This window comes from Typha latifolia, chromosome 11 (genome assembly GCF_019914945.1).
Source record: "Typha latifolia isolate L0001 chromosome 11, TyphaL0001v2, whole genome shotgun sequence".
Lineage (NCBI taxonomy): Eukaryota > Viridiplantae > Streptophyta > Magnoliopsida > Poales > Typhaceae > Typha > Typha latifolia.
In genome coordinates this window covers 1,190,473-1,212,415 of record NC_133096.1, presented here as the reverse complement: position 1 = coordinate 1,212,415, position 21,943 = coordinate 1,190,473, and the positions used below count along the sequence as shown (strand labels likewise).

The 21,943-nt window shown below is 34.1% G+C and overlaps 1 protein-coding gene and 1 pseudogene across 2 annotated transcripts; both read left to right on the top strand.

Annotated features, from left to right (window-relative positions):
* Positions 1-462: 462 nt before the first annotated feature.
* Positions 463-3,446, top strand: LOC140797694 (receptor-like protein EIX2; annotated as a pseudogene).
* A 7,246-nt stretch (positions 3,447-10,692) lies between these two features.
* LOC140797334 (receptor-like protein EIX2) lies at positions 10,693-13,784 on the top strand. 2 transcript variants are annotated; one of them, XM_073150695.1, is made up of 2 exons: positions 10,693-11,200; positions 11,291-13,784. In XM_073150695.1, the coding sequence occupies exons 1-2, from the start codon at positions 10,741-10,743 to the stop codon at positions 13,555-13,557; spliced, it is 2,727 nt and encodes a 908-aa protein (XP_073006796.1). In that variant the 5' UTR covers positions 10,693-10,740; the 3' UTR covers positions 13,558-13,784. The 2 variants fall into 2 exon arrangements, with proteins under 2 accessions (XP_073006796.1, XP_073006795.1); XM_073150694.1 differs by having other exon boundaries at positions 10,693-13,784.
* The last annotated feature ends 8,159 nt before the right edge of the window (positions 13,785-21,943 follow it).

Genomic DNA, 21,943 nt, shown 5'->3' with positions numbered 1-21,943 from the left:
ACGTTTACTAATATATGCAATATTATGTTCTCTCGTAGAATAGTTTACTACGTTGATGGAGGTAGACTTTGACTTGGACTAAGTCGATCCTAGTGGAAATACTCGACTCTGAGAGAGCCATGCATTACACGAATCTTAAGTCTCATGACTTTGGATTATTTAGTGAGGAAAAATGCATGCATGATTTATAGTTTATCTTCCAATGTCATATCACACCATAGAATTGATTAATTATTTCTTATGCCGCTTCAACTACTATTCTATTGTGTTTTTCTTTCATGGAAATTCAATTTGTCACTATTATTGCTTGACTTAGTGGACTTCATATCTTGTCATGTAGTAGCTGAAGAAAGAAGAACATCATAATAGCAATGCAATGTGATATCTCTCAACATCTCTGAGTGATTGTATAACGTACTTCGTCCACTATATATGTTGGTGTGGAGTGAGAATAATAAAACCATGGCAAAGTTTATGTTCCTCACCACCCATAGAGTTCTACTTCTATGTCTCTGCCTTCTACTCCTCCACATCTTCTCTCCCGCTCTATCTCTAGAGACCACCAAACTACGAGGAAGTTGCGTTGCAAGTGAGAGAGATGCACTTCTCACCTTTAAGGAGGGCATCAATACTCTACATGGGAGTTTATTATCTTCTTGGGAAGGCCAAGATTGCTGCAGATGGAGGGGTGTCCTGTGCAGCAACAAGACGGGGCACGTTGTCAAGCTCGACCTCCGAGTCGACCCTGACGAGTTTCCATGGGCTTCCATGAGCAGCAACATTAGCCCTTCTCTTCTCGCTCTAGAGCATCTTAACTACCTCGACCTAAGCTTCAACTACTTCGGAGGACAGCAGATACCTAAATTCATGGGCTCTTTCAAGAACTTGAAGTATCTCAACCTCTCTAATGCAAACTTCGGTGGTAGCGTACCTCCTCAGCTTGGTAATCTCACTATGTTGCGCCATCTCGATCTTGCTGGTAATTACAATTTGCATTTGGTTGATATGGTAGCTTGGTTACCACGTCTCTCCTCTTTGAAGCACCTCGATATGAGCTATGTGAACCTCAGTGCTGCTGTGGATTGGGTGCAGGCCTTGAGCATGCTTCCAACTTCTTTAAGAGTCCTTCATCTATCCGTTTGTAATCTCAACGCCACGCTCTCTGCTCTCCCTCTTTACTCTTCTAATCTCACAGCACTTGTGACCCTTGATCTTGAGGATAACTACTTTCATGGTCCTATTCCTGATGGGCTGCTGGGAAACATGATCTCCCTCGAAGAACTTTTGCTCGGACTGAATGATCTCGTCGGCATGATACCGAAGACTATGAAAAATTTACACAAATTGAAAGTGCTCGATCTAGGTGGGAATCAGATCAGTGGAGACATAGCAGAATTGATGGAGAGGCTGCCGCACAAGATACAATCATTGTATTTGTTGGGAAATTTTTTGAATGGAAGCCTGCCAAATTGGATCGAGAATATGACCAGTCTAAGCAGTCTTGATCTCGGTTACAACAATCTCACCGGTTCCATACCTTCCGGGATGGGAAAGCTCTCTAATCTCAGTTACTTGGACTTGGGTTCCAACCAATTGGTCGGCAAGATATTAGAAGATCACTTTACAAACCTGACGAGATTAGAGGTGCTATACTTGTCAAATAACTCCTTGACTATGGGAGTACATCCAAATTGGATCCCTCCATTCAGATTGAATGAAGTTGACTTGAGCTATTGCAATCTGGGACCCCATTTTCCTACATGGATTCAATCACAGACTAACATTACTTTTCTATTTATGTCTAGTGTAGGAATCATCGACAGGTTGCCAGATTGGTTTTGGAATGTAATTTCACAAGTCGAATATCTTGATCTCTCCCTTAACTTGATCAGTGGAGCAGTACCAAAGACTCTAGAGTTCTTGTCAGCAGCAAGAATTATAATGCTAAATTCAAATCAGTTCCAAGGTCAGGTACCACAGTTACCGAGCAGTCTTTGGTACTTTGATCTCTCAAGAAATAATATATCAGGTCCACTGCTACTAAACCTTGGAACTGTAGAGTTGAGATACTTGCTTCTTTCAACCAACCATATTAGTGGAACCATCCCATCATCTATGTGCGACCAACTACAGTCTTTACTAATTCTGGATCTATCAAACAACCTCCTCTTAGGACACCTTCCTCAATGTTGGACAAGTAGTAATTCGTTTAAAGCCGATCCAAGTGAGTTGAGGTCTACAGGTTCGAATGTCGGCTTTATAAGTTTCCGCAACAATAGTCTCTCTGGTAAATTCCCTTTGTTTATCCGAAGTTGCCAACAACTTTCGTTTCTTGATCTCTCTTATAATAACTTCTGGAAACCTACCAGCATGGATAGGAACAAGACTACCGAATTTAGTCTTCCTCCTATTGAAGTCTAACATGTTTTCTGGCTATATTCCTATTAAGCTTTCAAAACTTGATCATCTTCAAGTTTTGGACCTTGCTCACAACAATCTATCAGGAACCATAGCTCCCTCCGTGAACTTCAAAGCAATGACTCTTAGCTTCAATCTCCATATAAGTCCAGCATATATATTTGACGAGCTTGAGGATTATGATGATTCCATTAGCTTTTTAGTGGACACAAAAGGGCAAATTTTGGAATACCACAATGACGAGATCTTTTTCATGTTGAGCCTTGATTTGTCAGGGAATAATTTAACAGGAGAAATTCCTAAAGAGATAGGTGCCCTTGCTAGATTGACAAACTTGAACTTGTCTGCAAATCGATTGACTGGAAATATTCCAGATTCGATTGGTGGTCTACAATCATTGAAATCTCTTGACTTGTCGAATAATGAGCTCTTTGGGGAAATTCCTTCAACTCTATCAGCTTTAACTTTTTTGAGTCATTTGAACTTGTCCTACAATAATCTCTCGGGAAGAATTCCATCAGATGGTCAACTCGAAACATTCGAAGATCCAACAATCTACATTGGCAACAAAAATCTTTGTGGGCCTCCTACTTCCAAAAGTTGCTTAGAAAATCAAACTACTATGAGCGATCTTCTAGAATATGAAGATGGATATGATATGTCATCCTTTTATCTCAGCACGGGTCTAGGATACGCAGTGGGATTTTGGGTGATCTTTGGTATCTTGTTGTTTAATAGGACATGGAGAACAACATATTTTCTCTTCATTGACAACATGTGTGATAGGATTTATGTGTTTGTGGTTCTCAAGTGGGGTAGATTCAAAGCCAGCATCACGAAGAAATGAAGCAGAAGAGCAAGGCTACTACTGAAGGAGTTTGTAAGGTTCGAATTATGGAGATTGGTCAATGATCAGAGGCTTGGAAGGCCAAACCCGACATATAATATATATAATCTTCTGTTCCTCCACATACTTATTGTACACACGCAGAAATTCAGTATAATGTATTAAGTATTCCACTTGCTTATATTATTTTCAGTCTATTTTGTAGTAGCATGTTATTATCCTACACACTTTACCTAATTTAGATGCTTGCTTTTTTAATTACCATTGCTTTTTCTTCAAATTTAATGTACATATCACCATCATTTGAAATTAATTATGCCAACAATGACATGATTAGATATATATATGTTTATCTTGATGTGCTTCATTAATATATGTCGTTGACCATGTCAGATACTAATTCATTTGTATTTACTTGCCATGGTAGTTTCAAACAATGGTTATGGACTTGATTATAAGGAATCAATACTTCACTTGGATGGACTGCAACTCCAACTACATTTATTGAGGGAAATTTTCAAATAACACCCTACCCTATTGTTTTTGAATTAACACTATGCTTTTGAGGACCATAATTAATATATGAAAAAAAAGAAACTAACACAAGAAATGTTATTATTCACAAAATCTCCTTTCACAATGGTTCTAAACTTCTAAACAAGAAATGTCAGGGAATGATTTACGCCTCTAAAATGACCATAATTAATATATGAATAAAAAGAAACTACCAGTGCAGCACAGCGGCAGAGTTGTTATTCACATGTAGGGGCGTAAATCATAATCAAGTCGAGCTTGATCGAACCGAGCTCGGTTCAAGCTTGGCTTGAAATAATTTCAAGCCTAAGCCAAAGAATTAAACTTGAATTGATTAATTTCAATGCAAATATATTCTGAGTTCTTACTAGACTCGAGCCTATTTTGAGTTTCTTAATAATCAAATTTAAGCCTATTTCAAATTAAGTTTAAACCATGCTGGTTGTTTAGTGACCGCTTTGGTGGTAAAAGTAGTTAATAATTCTGCTCAAATAGTGGATTTGCAGATCTCATCCATGGTTCCGGAATATGTTAGGTGGATGGTTGTGTTCCATGATATCAGGTTTTTCTTCACTAGTAGGGTTACCTCAGCTCATGATCCGGCTAGTCTTGCTCTTCAAGATTGTATGTTTAAAGAATGGACTTATCCACCATTGGATTCTTCGTCAAACTCGAACTTCGAATGAAAACTTTTGTTTGCCATCTTTTCTCAACTAAAAAAGAAAAAAAATTCAAACCAAGCTTGAATCCATCTTGAGTTGAAATTTGAATAGTAAAAAATAATATATAAATCATTATTCGAATCATTATCTATCATTTAATTTGAAATATTATAAGAATAGTGATATAAAATATTTTCTTTATATAAATATCTATTCTAGTTTTTGTATATACTTACCAATGAAATTCGACATATAATATAATTTTCAGCATCTTACAATCGTTCTAAATATATCTCAACTTATTTTCTTTCTTGCAATTCCACATCCGGCAACATTTTCATAGTCCACATCAATTTCAATGTCAGGTCACATTGTAAGTCATCATTCCTAGCTCAAACCAACTTAATAATTCATACCTTAACTATTAGAGAGAATCTTGATGTTAGAATTTCATAACTACTGATAGAATTTTTATATTCTAGCATTCAAATATTTATATAAAAGATCTTTTTATATAAATATCTATTCTAGTTTTTATATATATTTACCAATAAAATTTGACAAAAAGTATAATTTTCAGCATCTTACAATCTGAATTGCATACTCAGCTTGTTTCCTTCATTGCAATTCCACATCAGCTTGTTTCCATCCTTACAATTCCACATCCACCAAAAATTTCCTAGTCCACATCAATTTCAATGTCATGTGTGTCGTGTAAATGGGTTAATGGTGTCGTGTAAACAGGTTAAATGTGTTGTATAAAAAATATAATTATTTATTAAATGGGTTAAACGGGTCGTGCTATGATACCCGTTTAATAAATGGGTCGTGTTTAGAAAATTTGACCCATTTAATAAACGGGCCGTGTTTGTGTTTATACTATCATGACCTGACCCAAATCTGAATTCCACAAATCAATATAATTTTTAGCGTAATTGTATGAATTCATACTTTTTTTGTTTTCTTTCCTAAAATTCTATGACCATCAAAATGTTTATAATTCAGATTGCAACTCTTGGTTTCTAATTAGGACCAGCTTGGTAATATTAACGACTTAAATATGAGCAACCATACAAGTACTCCTTCCCGAATGATATATATATATATAACTAATAATTAAGAAAAATATCATAATTTCAAAGTTTGTGCCCCAGTAATAATAATAAATAAAAAGAAGAAGTTTAATGGCCATGAACAAATCCTTTATATACGATCGAAGCTCTTGCTTTGCCATCTTCTATTTACCCAAATCACCCGCACCCACTCTCACAAACCCAATGGTTGTTGCAATGCTGAGTGAGAGTGACACACTTATCTTCTTCAAAGAGCATATAATTGATCTCTGGATGTTGTTATCTTCTTGGGAAGGATGGTAAATGACTACTACAGACGGAGAAGATAAAACTCTATGACATTTTATATAACAAAGGATAAAATCTTATCAAGCCTAGGTTCTTGTTAAAAAGAATTACTAAAAGTACAAGAAAAGTTAGAAATTAGATTGTTTATGTGATGATTCAAGAGGAGATTGGCATTTTCTCTTAAACTTAACTTGATTATGGTATAAACTATATGAGTAGAGATAATCTTGACAACCATTAATAATAGAATAAATTTATTACAATGTTGCTGTTACAGTTCCTTGAGACAATTCTATGTACTTATTTCACTTGAAATGTTACGGTGAATTCGTGACCATTATAAATGCAGTATTGTTTCTGCAATCATGATGGCTTAGAATGTAATTGAGATTATTAGTAATAATAGTTTTATCGCTCATCACTTGATACATAAATTTTTTTTAATCATCAACAACATTCCGAGTTTAACATATGCGAAATGTGTAAGTTATCTCTGCCACTTTATATGCACAATAAGGAGATGAAAGTTGGTACCAGTTTTGCAATGACATTTCAAACCCAGCATTTCAGCAGAATTTCAGAATAGTTTTTGTGTTAGATCGTCTTGCAAAATATAATCTCCTTTCACAATGGTTCTAAACTTCTTCTGGATCTTTTCTTTCTTTTTCTTTTGTTTCTCTTTTGGAAAACGAAACTGAAATGACCATAATTACTATGTGAATACAAAGATCAACTAGTGCAGCACAGCGGCAAAGTCGTTACCCACATATAGGGGCGTAAATCATAATTAAGTTGAGCTTGATCGAGCCGAGCTCTGTACAAACTTGGCTTGAACATAATTTCAAGACTAAGACAAAGAAAGAAGCTTGAATTGATTAATTTCAATGCAAATATATTTCGAGTTCTCACCGGACTAGAGCCTATTTTGAGTTTCTTAATAATCAAATTTAAACCTATTTCAAATCAAGTTTGAACCAGTGTGGTTGTTTAGTGACCGCTCAAAAGTAGTTAATAATTTCTGCTCAAACAGTGGATTGACATATCTCATCGATAGTTCCATAATGTGTTAGGTGGATGGTTGTGTTCCGTAATATCAGTTTTTCCTTCATGAGAGGGGTCACCATAGCTCATGATCCTGCTAGTCTTGCTCTACAAGACTGATCCACCTTTGGGTTCTTCATGTAATTCGAATTCTGAATGAAAACTTTTGTTTGTCATCTTTTCTCAACCAAAAAAAAATATTCATACCAAACTTGAATCCATCTTGAGTTGAAACTTGAATGGTAGAAAATAATATAAAAATAATTATTTGAATCATTATCTATCATTTAATTTAAAATATTATAAAAAAATAATATAAAAAATTTTATATAAACATAATATAAATTTCGGCCTCTTACAACCATTCTTTATTATATACTTAGCTTGTTTCCTTCCTTGCATCTCCACATCCACCAAAATTTTCATAGGCCACATTAATTTCAATATTAGGTTATATTGTAAGTCATTGTTCCGAGCTCGGACCAACTTGATAATTCATACCTTGACTATTAGAGAGAATCTTGATGTTGGAATTTCATGACCACTGATAGAATTTTCATATTCTAGCATTCAAATATTAATGGTAGTTGCTTGTCATTGTAGCTTCAAACAACCCTTTTTATTAGAAATAATGGCAACCAATGACTCGTTTTAACCCATTTGACCTGTTCAAGTAACGGGTTGGGTCGGCTCGAGTCAACCCGCCGACCCACAACCCGTTAATATATATAAACAAAATTTCTAACCTACCCTACCGCATCTCATATCTCACACTCTCACCATTTCGTTCACACCCTCTCACCATCAATTTTAATATTCTTCAAAGCATAACAATTTGGTCTTATATGTGAAAAAACTTAGACACACGTATGTATCTAAACTCTAGGCAATAATTTTAACTCTTTACTTATGTAAATTTGCAGAATAAATATTAAAGAGTAAATCAAGTTTGAACCATGCTGATTGTTTAGTGACCGCTCTGGTGGTAAAAGTAGCTTATAATTTTGCTCAAATAGTGGATTGGCAAATCTCATCCGTAGTCCCAGAATGTGTTAAGTGGATAGTTGTGTTCCATAATATCATGCTTTCCATCACGACTAGGATCACCTTAGCTCACGATCCGGCTAGATTTGCTCTCTGAGATTGTATGTTTAATGAATGGACTGATCCACTGTTGGATCTTCATGTAACTCAAACTCTGAATGAAAACTTTTGTTTGCCTTCTTTCCTCAACTAAAAAAAATTCAAACCAAGCTTGAATCCATCTTGAGTTGAAACTTGAATGGTAGAAAATAATATATAAATTATTATTCGAATCATTATCTATCATTTAATTTGAAATATTATAAAAATAGTGATATAAAATATTTTTCTTAATATAAATGTCTATTCTAGTTTTCGTATATACTTATCAATCAAATTCGACAAATAGTACAATCTTTCAATGGCTTACAATCTTTCTGAATTGTATACTCAGCTTATTTCTTCGTTCTATTTCCACATCCACCAAAATTTTCATAGTCCACATCAGTTTCAACATCACTAGTCATCATTCCTAAATAGGACCGACTTGATAATTTCTATACTCTAGCAGTTAAAAGTTAATGGTAGTTGCTTGTAGTTGTAGCTTCAAACAATCTTTTTTATTGGAAATAATGGCGACAATGTTTACTAACTTGTTTACTACATTGATCGGTAGACCTTGACTTGGACTTACTCTATCCCAGTAGAAAAGAACATATGCTAATGCTCGACTCAGACTGGCATGCATCACACGAATCTTGACTCCCACTTTCTATTAGTGAGGAAACATGATGTATAGATAGCTATCTTCCAATGTCATGTCACACTATCTATTTCATATACGCCACTTCAACTACTATTCTTCCTTTTCTTCTTGGAAATATAATTTGCTTGACTTAGTTTACTTCATATCTTATCACTTAGTAGGTGAAGAAGAACATGTAAATCGCCCTCCTCTACAGTAAAAGGAAGGATTAAGTTTTGCAAAACTATGTCTGATGGGCACTTAAGTTTAAGAAATTTGGATATAAATGTTCTGTTCTTTTCTTTTCTTTTCTTTTTGTTGCAAATATATATATTAGACTACCAAAAGAGAGTTACTACCTTTTGAATCAGACAATGAATTAAATAGAGATATAATAAATTGGCCTTGGTTTGAAGAGCAATAATTGGAGTTGTATATGGCTGCATGAGTATATTGCCGTGCTTTTTTCTCTGCCATTTGAACTACCCATTTGTAACCTTGTAACCAGAGGAATAATTATTTGAGGCATCTTTCACAGAGTTAAATTATTATTATGGTGTTATATAAAATTATAGAAGAAAATGAGAGGTTCAAGTACACATCCTTAATAACGAATTATGAACTAAAATTATACGGTGTTATGCAAAAAGTTTTCTATTATTAAACAGCCATGTCGAGTAATAGAGTGAATGACTACGTAGATTTTTTTAAAAGAGAAAATGATATAGTAATAATATTCGTGACATATTATGCAACCTATGATGTCCATTTTATTAGCGTTTTTTATTATAAAGTTATTTAATTTCACTATTTTCTATGAAAGTTTGGCTTATAATTTATTATCAGTTTGTCATTTTCCAAAAATAAATAATATTATTTAAAAAAAAGGAATTAAGCATTCTTATTTATTACTCTCCTCCTTTCTCTTAAAACTGACAAGCTTCGTGAAAGAAAATACAATAGAATAGAATGAAGAGTAGATGATATGTTTATATAAAGAAGATAAAGTGTTTGATACCTTGGAAAGATTATCCTCCACTAGGGGTTGCATGGGGTTTATAAAGGGGAGGAGAGACCAAAGATGGGGTGTTCAAAGGTTGAGAAATTAAGGAGTTGGTTAGAAAGTTGAAGAGTTACTTTGGCAGGTTAGTTGAGAAGTTAAAAGAAGTTATTTGGAAAGTCCAAATTTGAGAAAGAGTCTAGAGTTTTCTAGAGGACTCCCAAATGTTTTAGGTAGCCAGTGGCCTAAACCCAGCTTAGCCCAAATTGATTACTGAGTCTACTAACCGATCCAATGGCCTAACAAAATGGTGTACACATCCCTTGCATGTTAGGTTAATATTATGGTTGTTTGAATAAAGCAAGTAATCTAATTGGAAGTTGATGACACATAGAGACTCAAATATTTTTAAAAAAAAAAGATCATACATATAGAAGCTTGGGGAGCTATGCTACCTAGTCAGTTATCCTATTACACTCTCAATAAATAAATAAAAATCTATTTCAAGAAAAATATATATATTGATATTTGTTATGGAAAAAACTATCGTTTAAGTTAACTAGATCATAATAATAGGTTAGATAAATATTTGAATACCAAATACTTGATAATACACAAACATCTACAGCCTCTGATAGAAAATCCCAAGAACAAAAATTGGTAGATTTCCTCATAAAAGACTTCGCCTTCTTTAAGTAATAGTTTACTAGGTATATATGTCGATAGACCTTGACTTGGTCGTGGAAAAAGAACATATGCAAATGCATTACACGAAACCTTTTTAAAACAAAATTCTGTAGATTTCCTCACAAAAGAGTACTTCACCTTCTTATAATATGCAATATTCTCTTATGAAATATAGTTTACTATGTTTGTTGGTAGACCTTGACTTGTAGTGGAATTAAAATAACATAATCCGCTCTAGATCTGCATGCATTACACGAATCTTGATTCCCACTTTCGATTATTTAGTGAGGAAATTAACATGCATGATGTATAGTTATATATATCTTCCAATGTCATATCACACCATCTAATTAATTGTTACTTATGCCACTTCGTCCACTATATATATATTGGTCTGGACTTGGAGTGGGAATAATAAAACCATGGCTAAGCTTACGTCCTCCACCACCCATGGAGTTTTACTTCTACCTCTCTACCTTCTACTCCTCCACATCTTCTCTCCCTCTCTATCTCTAGAGACCACCAAACTACGAGGAAGTTGCGTTGCGAGTGAGAGAGATGCACTTCTCACCTTCAAGGAGGGCATCAATACTCTACATGGGAGGTTATTATCTTCTTGGGAAGGCCAAGATTGCTGCAAATGGAGGGGTGTCATGTGTAGCAACAAGACGGGGCACGTTGTCAAGCTCAACCTCCAAGTCGACCACGATCGACTTCTACCATTTTCGATGAGCAACGACATTAGCCCTTCTCTTCTCGCTCTAGAGCATCTTAACTACCTCGACCTAAGCTTCAACGACTTCGGAGGTCGGCAGATACCGAAATTCATGGGCTCCTTCAAGAACTTGAAGTATCTCAACCTCTCTAATGCAAACTTCGGTGGTAGCGTACCTCCTCAGCTTGGTAATCTAACTAAGCTGCTCCATCTTGATGTTGGTGGTAATTACTATTTGCAATCGGTTGATCTTGTAGCTTGGTTACCACGTCTCTCCTCTTTGAAGCACCTCGATCTGAGCTATGTGAACCTCAGTGCTGCTGTGGATTGGGTGCAAGTCTTGAGCATGCTTCCAACTTCTTTAAGAGTCCTTCATCTATTTGGTTGTAGTCTCAACGCCACACTCGCTTCTCTCCCTCTTTACTCTTCTAATCTCACAGCACTTGTGACCCTTGATCTTGAGTATAACGACTTTCAGGGTCCTATTTCTGATGGGCTACTAGGAAACATGACCTCCCTCAAAGAACTTCGACTCGGAGGCAATGATCTTGTCGGCATGATACCGGAGACTATGAAGAATCTACACAAATTGAAAGTGCTCGATCTAAGATGGAATCAGATCAGTGGGGACATAGCAGAATTGATGGAGAGGCTGCCGCACAAGATGCAATCATTGTATTTGCGGGGAAATTATTTGAATGGAAGCCTGCCAAATTGGATCGAGAACATGACCAGTCTAAGCACTCTTGATCTCGGTTACAACAGTCTCATCGGCTCCATACCTTCCGGGATGGGAAAGCTCACTAATCTCAATTACTTGGACTTGAGTTCCAACCAGTTGGTCGGCATGATATTAGAAGACCATTTTACAAGCCTAACGAGATTAGAGATGCTAGACTTGTCAAATAACTCCCTTACCATGGGAGTACATCTAAATTGGATCCCTCCATTCAGATTGAAGGTAGTCTACTTGAGCTATTGCAAGCTGGGACCCCATTTTCCTGCATGGATTCAATCAGAGACTAACATTACTTTTCTAGTTATGTCTAGTACAGGAATCATCGACAGGTTGCCAGATTGGTTTTGGAATGTAATTTCACAGGTCAAATATCTTGATCTCTCCCTTAACCAGATCAGCGGAGTGTTACCAATGACTCTAGAGTTCCTATCAACAGCAAAATATATAATCCTGCATTCAAACCAGCTCAAAGGTCGGTTACCAAAGTTACCGATGGATCTTTGGTACTTAGATCTCTCAAGAAATTATATATCAGGTCCACTTCCACTAAACCTTGGAACTGTAGAGTTGAATTACTTGCTTCTTTCAAACAACCTTATCAATGAAACCATCCCATCATCTTTGTGCAACCAATTGCAGTCCTTAGTAGTTCTAGATCTATCAAACAACCACATCTCAGGACAACTTCCTCAATGCTGGACAAATGGTAACTCTTTTAGAGCCAAAAGTGGATCTAGATATATAGGTTCGAATCTTGTCATAGTAAATTTCTACAACAATAGTCTCTCCGGTAAATTTCCTTTATTTTTCCAAGGTTGCCAATATCTTTCATTTCTTGATCTCTCCTACAATAATTTCTTTGGAAACTTACCGGCATGGATAGCAACAAGACTACCAAATTTAGTCTTCCTCCTATTGAAGTATAACATGTTTTTCAGCTATATTCCTATTAAGCTTTCAAGACTTGACTGTCTTCAAGTTTTGGACCTTGGTCACAACAATCTATCAGGAATTATAGATCCATCCCTCATGAACTTCAAAGCAATGACACTTACCTCCCCATATACAAGTGATCTCAATACAAATGTCGCATATATAGTTGACAATATTGATGGTTTCAGTGATCCCTTTAGCTTATTTGTGATCATAAAAGGGCAAATTTTAGAATACCAAAATGACAAGATCTTTTTCATGTTGAGCCTTGATTTATCCGAAAATGGTTTAACTGGAGAGATCCCTAAAGAGATAGGTGCCCTTGCTGGATTAAAAAACTTGAATTTGTCATCAAATCAATTGATTGGAAATATTCCAGAAACGATCAATGGTCTATTGTCATTGGAATCGCTTGATCTATCAAATAATGAGCTCTTTGGTGAAATTCCTTCAACTCTGTCAGTTCTAACTTTTTTGAGCCACTTGAACTTGTCCTACAATAATCTGTCAGGAAGAATTCCATCAGGTGGTCAGCTCGAAACTTTTGACGATTCAACTATCTACATTGGCAACAACAATCTTTGTGGGCCTCCTACTTCCAAGAATTGCTCAGGAAATCAAACTACTATAAGTGATCTTCTAGAACATGAAGATGGATATGATATGTCATCTTTTTATCTCAGTATGGGTCTTGGATTCGCAATAGGTTTTTGGATGGTTTTTGGTACCTTGTTGTTTAAGAGGGCATGGAGAACAACATATTTTCTCTTGGTTGATAACATCTGTGATAAAATATATGTATTTATGGTTTTTAAGTGGGCTAGACTCAATGCCAGGATTAAGAAGAAATAAAGTAGAGGAGCAGGGTTGCTATTGAAGGAGTTTGGAAGGTTCAAACTATGGAGATCGAACTATGGAGATCGGTCACTAATCAAAGGCTTAGAATGCCAAACCTAACATATAATATATAACCTTCTGTTTATATTTATGACACATATGCAGAAATTAGTATAATGTATTAACTATTCCACTTTCTTATATTATTATAGTCTTTTCTATAATACCATGATATTACCCTACACACTTTACCTAATTTAGATGCTTGTTTTTTAAATTTCGTTGCCTTTGCTACAAATTTAATGTGCTTGCCACCATCATTTGAGATGAATTATGCCAACAAAGAAATCATGTCGATATATATGTTTATCTAGATATGCTTCATAAATAGATGCCATTGACCACGCGAGATAAATGGATTGGTATTTACTTGTCATCCTAGTTTCAAATAATGGATAAATAATTGACCTGGATGTAGATTTTACTGCAGCTCCAATTGCATAAATTATTATGGGAACTTTTCAAATAACACTCTACATTTATTATTTTTGAATTAACACTCTGTCTATAAAGATTTTGTAATATAAATTCTTTTCTTTCTTTATAATTTTCATATCGCCCTTTGAGTTAATTAAATTAATTATTATCAAAATAAAAAGGTAATAAATAAAAAATACTAAAGATAATTCCTAAAATACCTAAATCTTTCTCTCGTTGAGTAAGATTAGATGGGGATATAATTTTAAGAAGGGTGGGTCAATATTAGACATTTTTCATGAGTATTTATTAATATTTATATAAATCATATACTAAGATTAATGACAGTTGATCAAAATAATATTATAATATTATATTACTTTATAAATAAAAATAGGAGGTTAGGTATAAATATGATTTGTTAGTTAAAGAATAATAAAATTATAAGGTGTTATTTAAAAATTTCCTTATTATTGAACTTTCTGAGTGAGGAGACAAGAGGGCAGATCATCTCGTCTATCATAAACGAAATCAGTTCACCCATTTGTAGCAGGTAGAGCATCAAAACTAAGCAGATTACAAAAATAACTCGAGGAGAGGGTCATCTAACCCTAGCACAAAGATGAAGGAGTTTTCACCTCCTTGCTTCGCAATTCAATCACTGACTCAGTTGCCTTCTCTAAATAAAATACTATTTTTTGAGGAAATATACTAGTTTTTGTTTTGAAGAAAAAAATAAACTAGCATTAAAGGAAAAACATCTCTCTCCCCATCCATAAATAAAGTAAGAACACTTTAATCTAAAAATAAAGTTAATTAGGTCATAATAATAAGTATAAATTTATATTTTAAATAAATATTTGAGTACCAAATGACATAAAATTATAAAATAAAGAGCACCTTATTAATTGTAATATGGGGTCGTCATAAATAAAGATTGAATAGTAAGTAAAATTACATGTTGACACATACAATCATATACTTCAACCAAGTACTACTAAGCAAGTGTTTGAATGGCAAGAGATATTAAAGAAGGGGAAAAAAAAATCATCACATTCGTTTCCAGATAGGTAGAGGTGAAAACGAGTCGGATTAACTTTTGATTTTTGCTATTCAAAAGTTATCCAATCCGTTTAAGATCTGACTTTTTATCCACAAATTATCTAATCTGTTTAGTTAGAATATGATTTTAAATTTTACTATCCGTCTAATATCTATATCCAAATTACTATCTGGACAAAAAATATGACTTCAAATGTGGGTTCAGCACCATCTAATTCGTATCCGATCCGTTTTCACCCCTACATGTATGACTTATGTTGAGCCGTAAATTTAATTGGACTCCTCAGAAGTCAAATTGGGCTCAAGTAAATGTTATGATCCGAAGGCTGAAATCAACTAAAATTGCAGAAACTGTAATGTGGTGCAGGAGAATTAATGCAGCTAAATAAAATAACTAATTCTCGTCAAAGCTTCATTTACATATGAGATTTTTTTTGGGAACAAATTTCTCTGAATCTTAAACCTATTACTCCAAATTTAATGAGATTTCACCTTTGTGTTCATGACATAGAAAGGTCCGAAAAATCACATAAATTATCAACCGTCCAAACTGGTCTGCACATCAAGATAATAATAACAGTCCTTGTCAGAATTGCTCAAGAAGAGGCGTAAGTTTTAATCTACAAGTCTAATCTTAATGAAATTTGAAGGACATCCTTTTTTACATAGAGATGTGGTACCTACCAGATTTGGATGTAAAAAAATTATGATATTTTTATAAGAGTACACCAGTAACGGATCGAATGACTTTCATTTCACCTAAGTCAGATATTAGGGTGATAATTAAAAATAAAATAGAGAATAAATGTCAGAATAGGATAACAGTGAAAATATCCGACGTTGCGGCGGTAGTTAAAAGGTGGAGAATGGCCAATGATGGTAGTGGACGGCCATATAGTATAGTAGCTTGTAGTGGTGATCGTGGCTAGGATTTGGAGGCAAAATTACGGCTCTCGATTAGATCCACTCCTACGAAATTAAATAAATTTATTTTTACTTTTAGATTATCTTACTTTTACTCCTAAGATAAACACAAAGTTAAAATAATTCAACAATGCTTTGATGCTTAAACAAAATAGTCCAACCCTTCTATATTTACAATGAGTCCTACTAGGATTAGTCTTGAAGGCTAACACGACTCAAACTAAGACTTGCCTTTTAGGTTTAATTCGACTTGCCTTAGAAATTTATATGACTTAATGGACTTGTCTTAGAGGCGCACATGATTTAACTAGACTTGTCTTAAGGGTTTACATAAGTGATAAGTATAAATTAATTAGAAGATAAATATACTCAATTCATCGAGCCCAATATCCTTATAATACGATCCGACCTGACTCAGTTCACATCAAGAAAAATCATTTCATAGAAATTTGATAAATTGTGTGAGTCCTAAGGTAGACGTGTATACTAGGATCTTTTCCTATATTTGATAATAAACATGTATTAGAATTACTAAAGTAGCAAGTTTGAGAGACTGATAATATTTAAGCCCAAACTTAATGAAAGATCACGGACATGTTCCTAACATAGAGTAGGATCATTATGAAGTCCTATAATTATAGAGAAGAATCATTTTGGGGAATTCCATTAATTAATAACGCCTCGTCTCCTTTAAATTATGCTCAGTTGCAAACTTTAAAAGAATAAGCTAAAATTATACAATAAAGCATAAAATCCAATCAAGATTAGGACGATAAGAGTTAAAATTAAACAGGTCATGTAATGATTCTAACATGAGTAGGGGTGGCAAATATTGACCCGACACGATAACCCGGATCTTAATCGGGTTTGGGTTTAGTCTAATCGGGTTTGGATTGTAAACGAGTCAACCCGCCTAACCTGATTAATAATCGAATCATGTTCAGATTATACCAGTGACCCGTTTTAACCCATTTGATCCGTTTAAGTAACGGGTTGGGTCAGGTCGGGTCAACCCGTTAATATATATAGATAAAATTTCTAACCTACCCTACCCCATCTCATATCTCACACTCTGACCATTTCATTCTCACCCTCTCACCATCAATTTTTATATTCTTCAAAGCATAACAATTTGGTTTTATATGTAAAAAAACCTAGACACGCGTATATATTTAAACTCTAAGCAATGATTTCAACCCTTTACTTATGTAAATTTACGGAATAAATATCAAAGAGTAAAGCAAAGATGTTCAAATCAAGTTTGAACCATGCTGGTTGTTTAGTGACCACTCTAGTCATAAAAGTAGTTAATAATTCTGCTCAAACACTCATCCGTAGTTCCAGGATGTGTTAGGTGGATGGTTGTGTTCTATAATATTAGGTTTTCCTCCATAAGTAGAGTCATCTCAGCTCATAATCCGGCTAGTTTTACTCTCCAAGATTGTACGTTTAACAAATGGACTGATCCACCGTTGGATCTTCATGCAACTCGAACTCTGAATGAAACCATAATATCTTGTTTGCCGTCTTTTCTCAACCAAAAAAAGAAAAAATTAAAACCAAGCTTGAATCCATCTTGAGTTGAAATTTGAATGGTAAAAAATAATATATAAATCATTATTCGAATAATTGTCTATCATTTAATTTGAAATATTATAAGAATAGTGATATAAAAGATTATTTTATATAAATATCTATTCTAATTTTTGTATATACTTATTGATAAAATTTGACAAATAATATAATTTTCAGCATCTTACAATCATTGTGAATTGTATACTCATCTTTTTTCCTTCCTTGTAATTCCACATCTGCCAAAAATTTTATAGTCCACATCAATTTCAATGTTAGGTCACATTGCAAGTCATTATTTCTAGCTCAGACCAACTTGATAATTCATACCTTGACTATTAGAGAGAATCTTGGTGTTAGAATTTCATAACCACTGATAAATTTTTCATATTCTAGCATTTAAATATTTATATATAAATAATTTATTTATATAAATATCTAGTTACACAAATTATAATGTATAAATTACCAACATGAATGTGGCATTTTGTCTTGAGTTTCTCTATCGATGCGTATCTAATTCGGTTCAAAAAACTTCAAAGTAGTGCCTTTTGACGTTTTTGTTGTAGATATAAAGAGAGGTTATGCAAACTACAACTTAGAGTCACCTTCCTCCTCGGCCGCGTCTCCCTATGGTGGGGCAACATCTCCGCCCTCACCAAGTAGCATCAATGAACACCAGAGTGCAGGGTTATAATCCCACATAGTGCTAAGTAACACTCGCACACCGAAGTGGCAGGTAATACCCTGTATATCGGAGTGCGGAGTTATAACCTCGTACTATAACCCTACACAATACAGGGAAGTCCGCAATAGAAAGGCCCCATACTATTTATTATTTAACATATAGTCAAGGGTATTTTTGTCATTGGGTTTAAAACATCACCGATTCCCAATACAATTTTATTATTTTAATATTAATTTTATTTCACATCAAATGTAATTATTACACGTTATACTAGTATTGAACTAAATATTACAATAACTTATACTAGTATTAGCGCTCTTTTTTTTATTTTAAAAATTAGAATACTTATGCCTATTCCACCCTTATTCTACAAGTGAACTAGGGCTAGCTTAATTTGTCAGTGGTAGTTATTTCAGTCCAATAGGAGTGAAAAAAAAAATAAAGCTAATTGTGACACGAAAAAAAAAATTAAGAGGAGAGAGAGAGAGAGAGAGAGAGAGAGAGAGAGAGAGAGAGAGAGAGAGAGAGGTGTAAATGGTTTTAATTAGTTATTTATCGGCCGACCTAATTTGCAAATTTATTACAAGTAATGTTGCTGTTAACCTGTTACAGTTGTGTGTACAATTCTATGTACTTATTTCATATGAATAAGTCATTTTGAGTTCCAGTCACTATGTGTTTGAGGATTTTGTAACCCAAAATTTCTTCATTTTTTTTCTCTATAATTTTCATAGCACATCCTGAGTTAATTAAATTCAACCAATTTCAAATAGAAAGGTAATAAATAAAAAAATATTATATAAAGATAATTTCTAAATTATCTTCCAGTAGAATAGGTTTAGGATGGGGATATAGCTTAAGAAGTTTGGGTCATTGTTAGAAATTTTCCAAGCATATTTAGTAATGTAACTAGTAAAGTAATACAAACTATAAACTAAGATTAATGATAATTAGTTAAACTATTATTACAGTGTTATATAAAATTATAGAGAAAAATGAGGGATCCAACTACAAATCCATAATAACGAATTATTAATTAAAAAGTGATTAAAATTATATGGTGTTTTGTAAAAAGTTTCCTATTTCTCTAAAAAAGAAAATTATAAAGTAATAATATTCCAGACATAGTGGAAAAGAGCATATTAAGCAACCTATGATGCCCCGACGCCTCCATTGGTGGTAAGACAGCGAGGTATTATTAGCATTTTTAATTATAAATTAATATAAAAAAAATTTCATTTTATAATTTTATTATAAAGTTATTTAATTTTACTATTTTCTAGGAAAGTTTGGCTTATAATTTAATATGTTTGTCATTTTCTAAAAATAAACAATATTATTTTTAAAGAAAATGATAAGTTTTTAAATCAAGGAATTAGTATTCTTATTTATTATTCTTCTTCCTTCTCTTAAACTCATAAGGATTGTGAAAAGAAATACAATAGAATGAAGAGTACATGAGATGTTATATATAAAAAAAGATAAGACTATGTTCACTAGTGTAATAAGAGTGTGTAGGGTATTACCCCGCACTCGGCTGTTTATTGATGCCCAGATTTATCACTCCTTCCCCCTTCATTCTTCTTCCTCTTCTCCTCCTCCATCTATGACTGACATCTGAGGCATAAACCAACATCCCAGCTACGGCTTTGCTCGTGGCGATCATCGTCGCCATCCAATTAGCATTCCCTCTTCGTCGCCTCCGATGGAAATCCTAATAGCCCAGATCCAATCGGACCATCGAATTCTTGAAAGAAGAGGGCGACGATGCTGAAGGCAGACGTGCCAACGACATCTGAGCAGTCGGGGGCAAGGGCGAGATGTTGCCCCACCGTAAGGAGACGTAGTCAACCTTCTTGTAGACGGCGGAGGAGGGGAAGCCGATTATCTCGTCGCAGGTGGTCTTGGCGATGGCGGAGACGTCACGGCCGATAATGGATTGATGGAGGGCTTGGAGGAGCGACCTTGAGGGTAGCGACCTTTGTGGCATACCCTATGAGCAGATCGCTAAGGTTGAGGCAAAGCTGGTGGCGCATCTTGCCCTTAATAGAATGCAAGGAGTCATCGTTGAAAACGGAGGCGAGCCGGTCGGTGGCCTCCTACCCCCACGTAGCGATCACGGTGGCGTTGAGGTTGTACCCGTCAGTGCCAATCGATTTGCTGGACAGTACAAAATTGAAGGTCGTAGAATAGGGAGAGGGGAGAGAGTGAATAGTATTGTCATCTTAAAAGGGTAAAATAGTAATTTTAAGTTATTAATAAATTAGTTTTTAAAAATTATATGGAATAAGATGAGAAAACAAAATATTATGATTGTTCAAATAAGATGAGAGAACAAACTAGCCCAAATTAATTACTGAGTCTACTGACAGATCCAATGGCCTAACAAAATGGTGTGGGCATCCCTCCCACATTATGTTAATATTATGGTTATTCGAATAAAGTAAGTAATCAATTTGGAAATTGATGTTACATCACATAGAGACTCAAATATTTTGAAAAAAAAAATAGATCATACATATAAGGTTACATTATAATTTAACTTGGTACTCAAATATTTACTTAAGTATATTATTAAACATACATATATTTTTCATAATAGTGGCTTACTATATTTAAAAATGTATATATGTCCGAATGTCTTGGTTCTATTTTTATTGTATGAATTTGATTAATATTATTTTAGATGCATCGGATAGAATATTCAATCCTCTTAAATTTTATCTTCTATAAATATCTCCAAATTAGATTTTATTAGGGACTACATATCCATTAAAAGATAATAATTATAAAAAAAGTAGATATTTGTTTAGCGCTTAAGAACTCCGATCGGTATTATTAACGCATTAGGAAATTGATTGAGTCTTCTATAATTACATCACTCACGAATATTAAGCTAGAAAGCATTTCACCTGTTTATAGCAGGTAAAACATCAAAATGAAGCAGATCTGGAAGAACTAGAAGATAGCTCCACGAGGCTTCTATTCCTCAGTTCTGAGAAAAATGTATTGGTTTTTGTTATAAAAAAAACTATCAGTTAAGGGAAAACAAGTCTATTTCTCTCCACCCAAAAATAAAGCAAAGACACTTTGAATAAAAAAAAATAAAAGGTTGGCTAAATCATAATCGTAGGCTAGATGGATATATGAGTACCAAATGACTTAATGCACAACTATCTACGGCCTCCAAAAAAAAATCCCAGAACCTTCCCAAAAACAAAAATCGGTAGATATCCTCATAAAAGACTTTATCTTCTTAAAGTTAAAGTAAATATATATGGAATATTTTATTCTCTTATATGGAATAGTTTACTAGGCATATATGTCGGTAGACCTTGACTTGGAGTTAGTCGATCCTAGTGGAAAAAAGAACATATAAAAATGCATTACATGAAACTTTTTTTTTTAGAGGAAAACTTTTATAAATTACAGAAAAAAACTTTTTCAAAACAACATTTTTGTACATTTCCTCTCGGAAAAGAGCACTTCACCTTCTTAAAATATGCAATATTCTCTTATGAAATATAGTTTACTACGTTTGTTGGTAGACCTTGACGTGTAGTGAAATTAAAAGAACATAATCGACTCTGATCGGCATGCATTACACGAATCTTGATTCCCACTTTTGATTATTAAGTGAGGAAATTAACATGCATAATGTATAGTTATATATCTTCC

Coding starts and splice junctions, on each gene's coding strand:
- LOC140797334 (XM_073150694.1), top strand. CDS start 10,741: ATGGCTAAGCTTACGTCCTCCACCACCCATGGAGTTTTACTTCTACCT.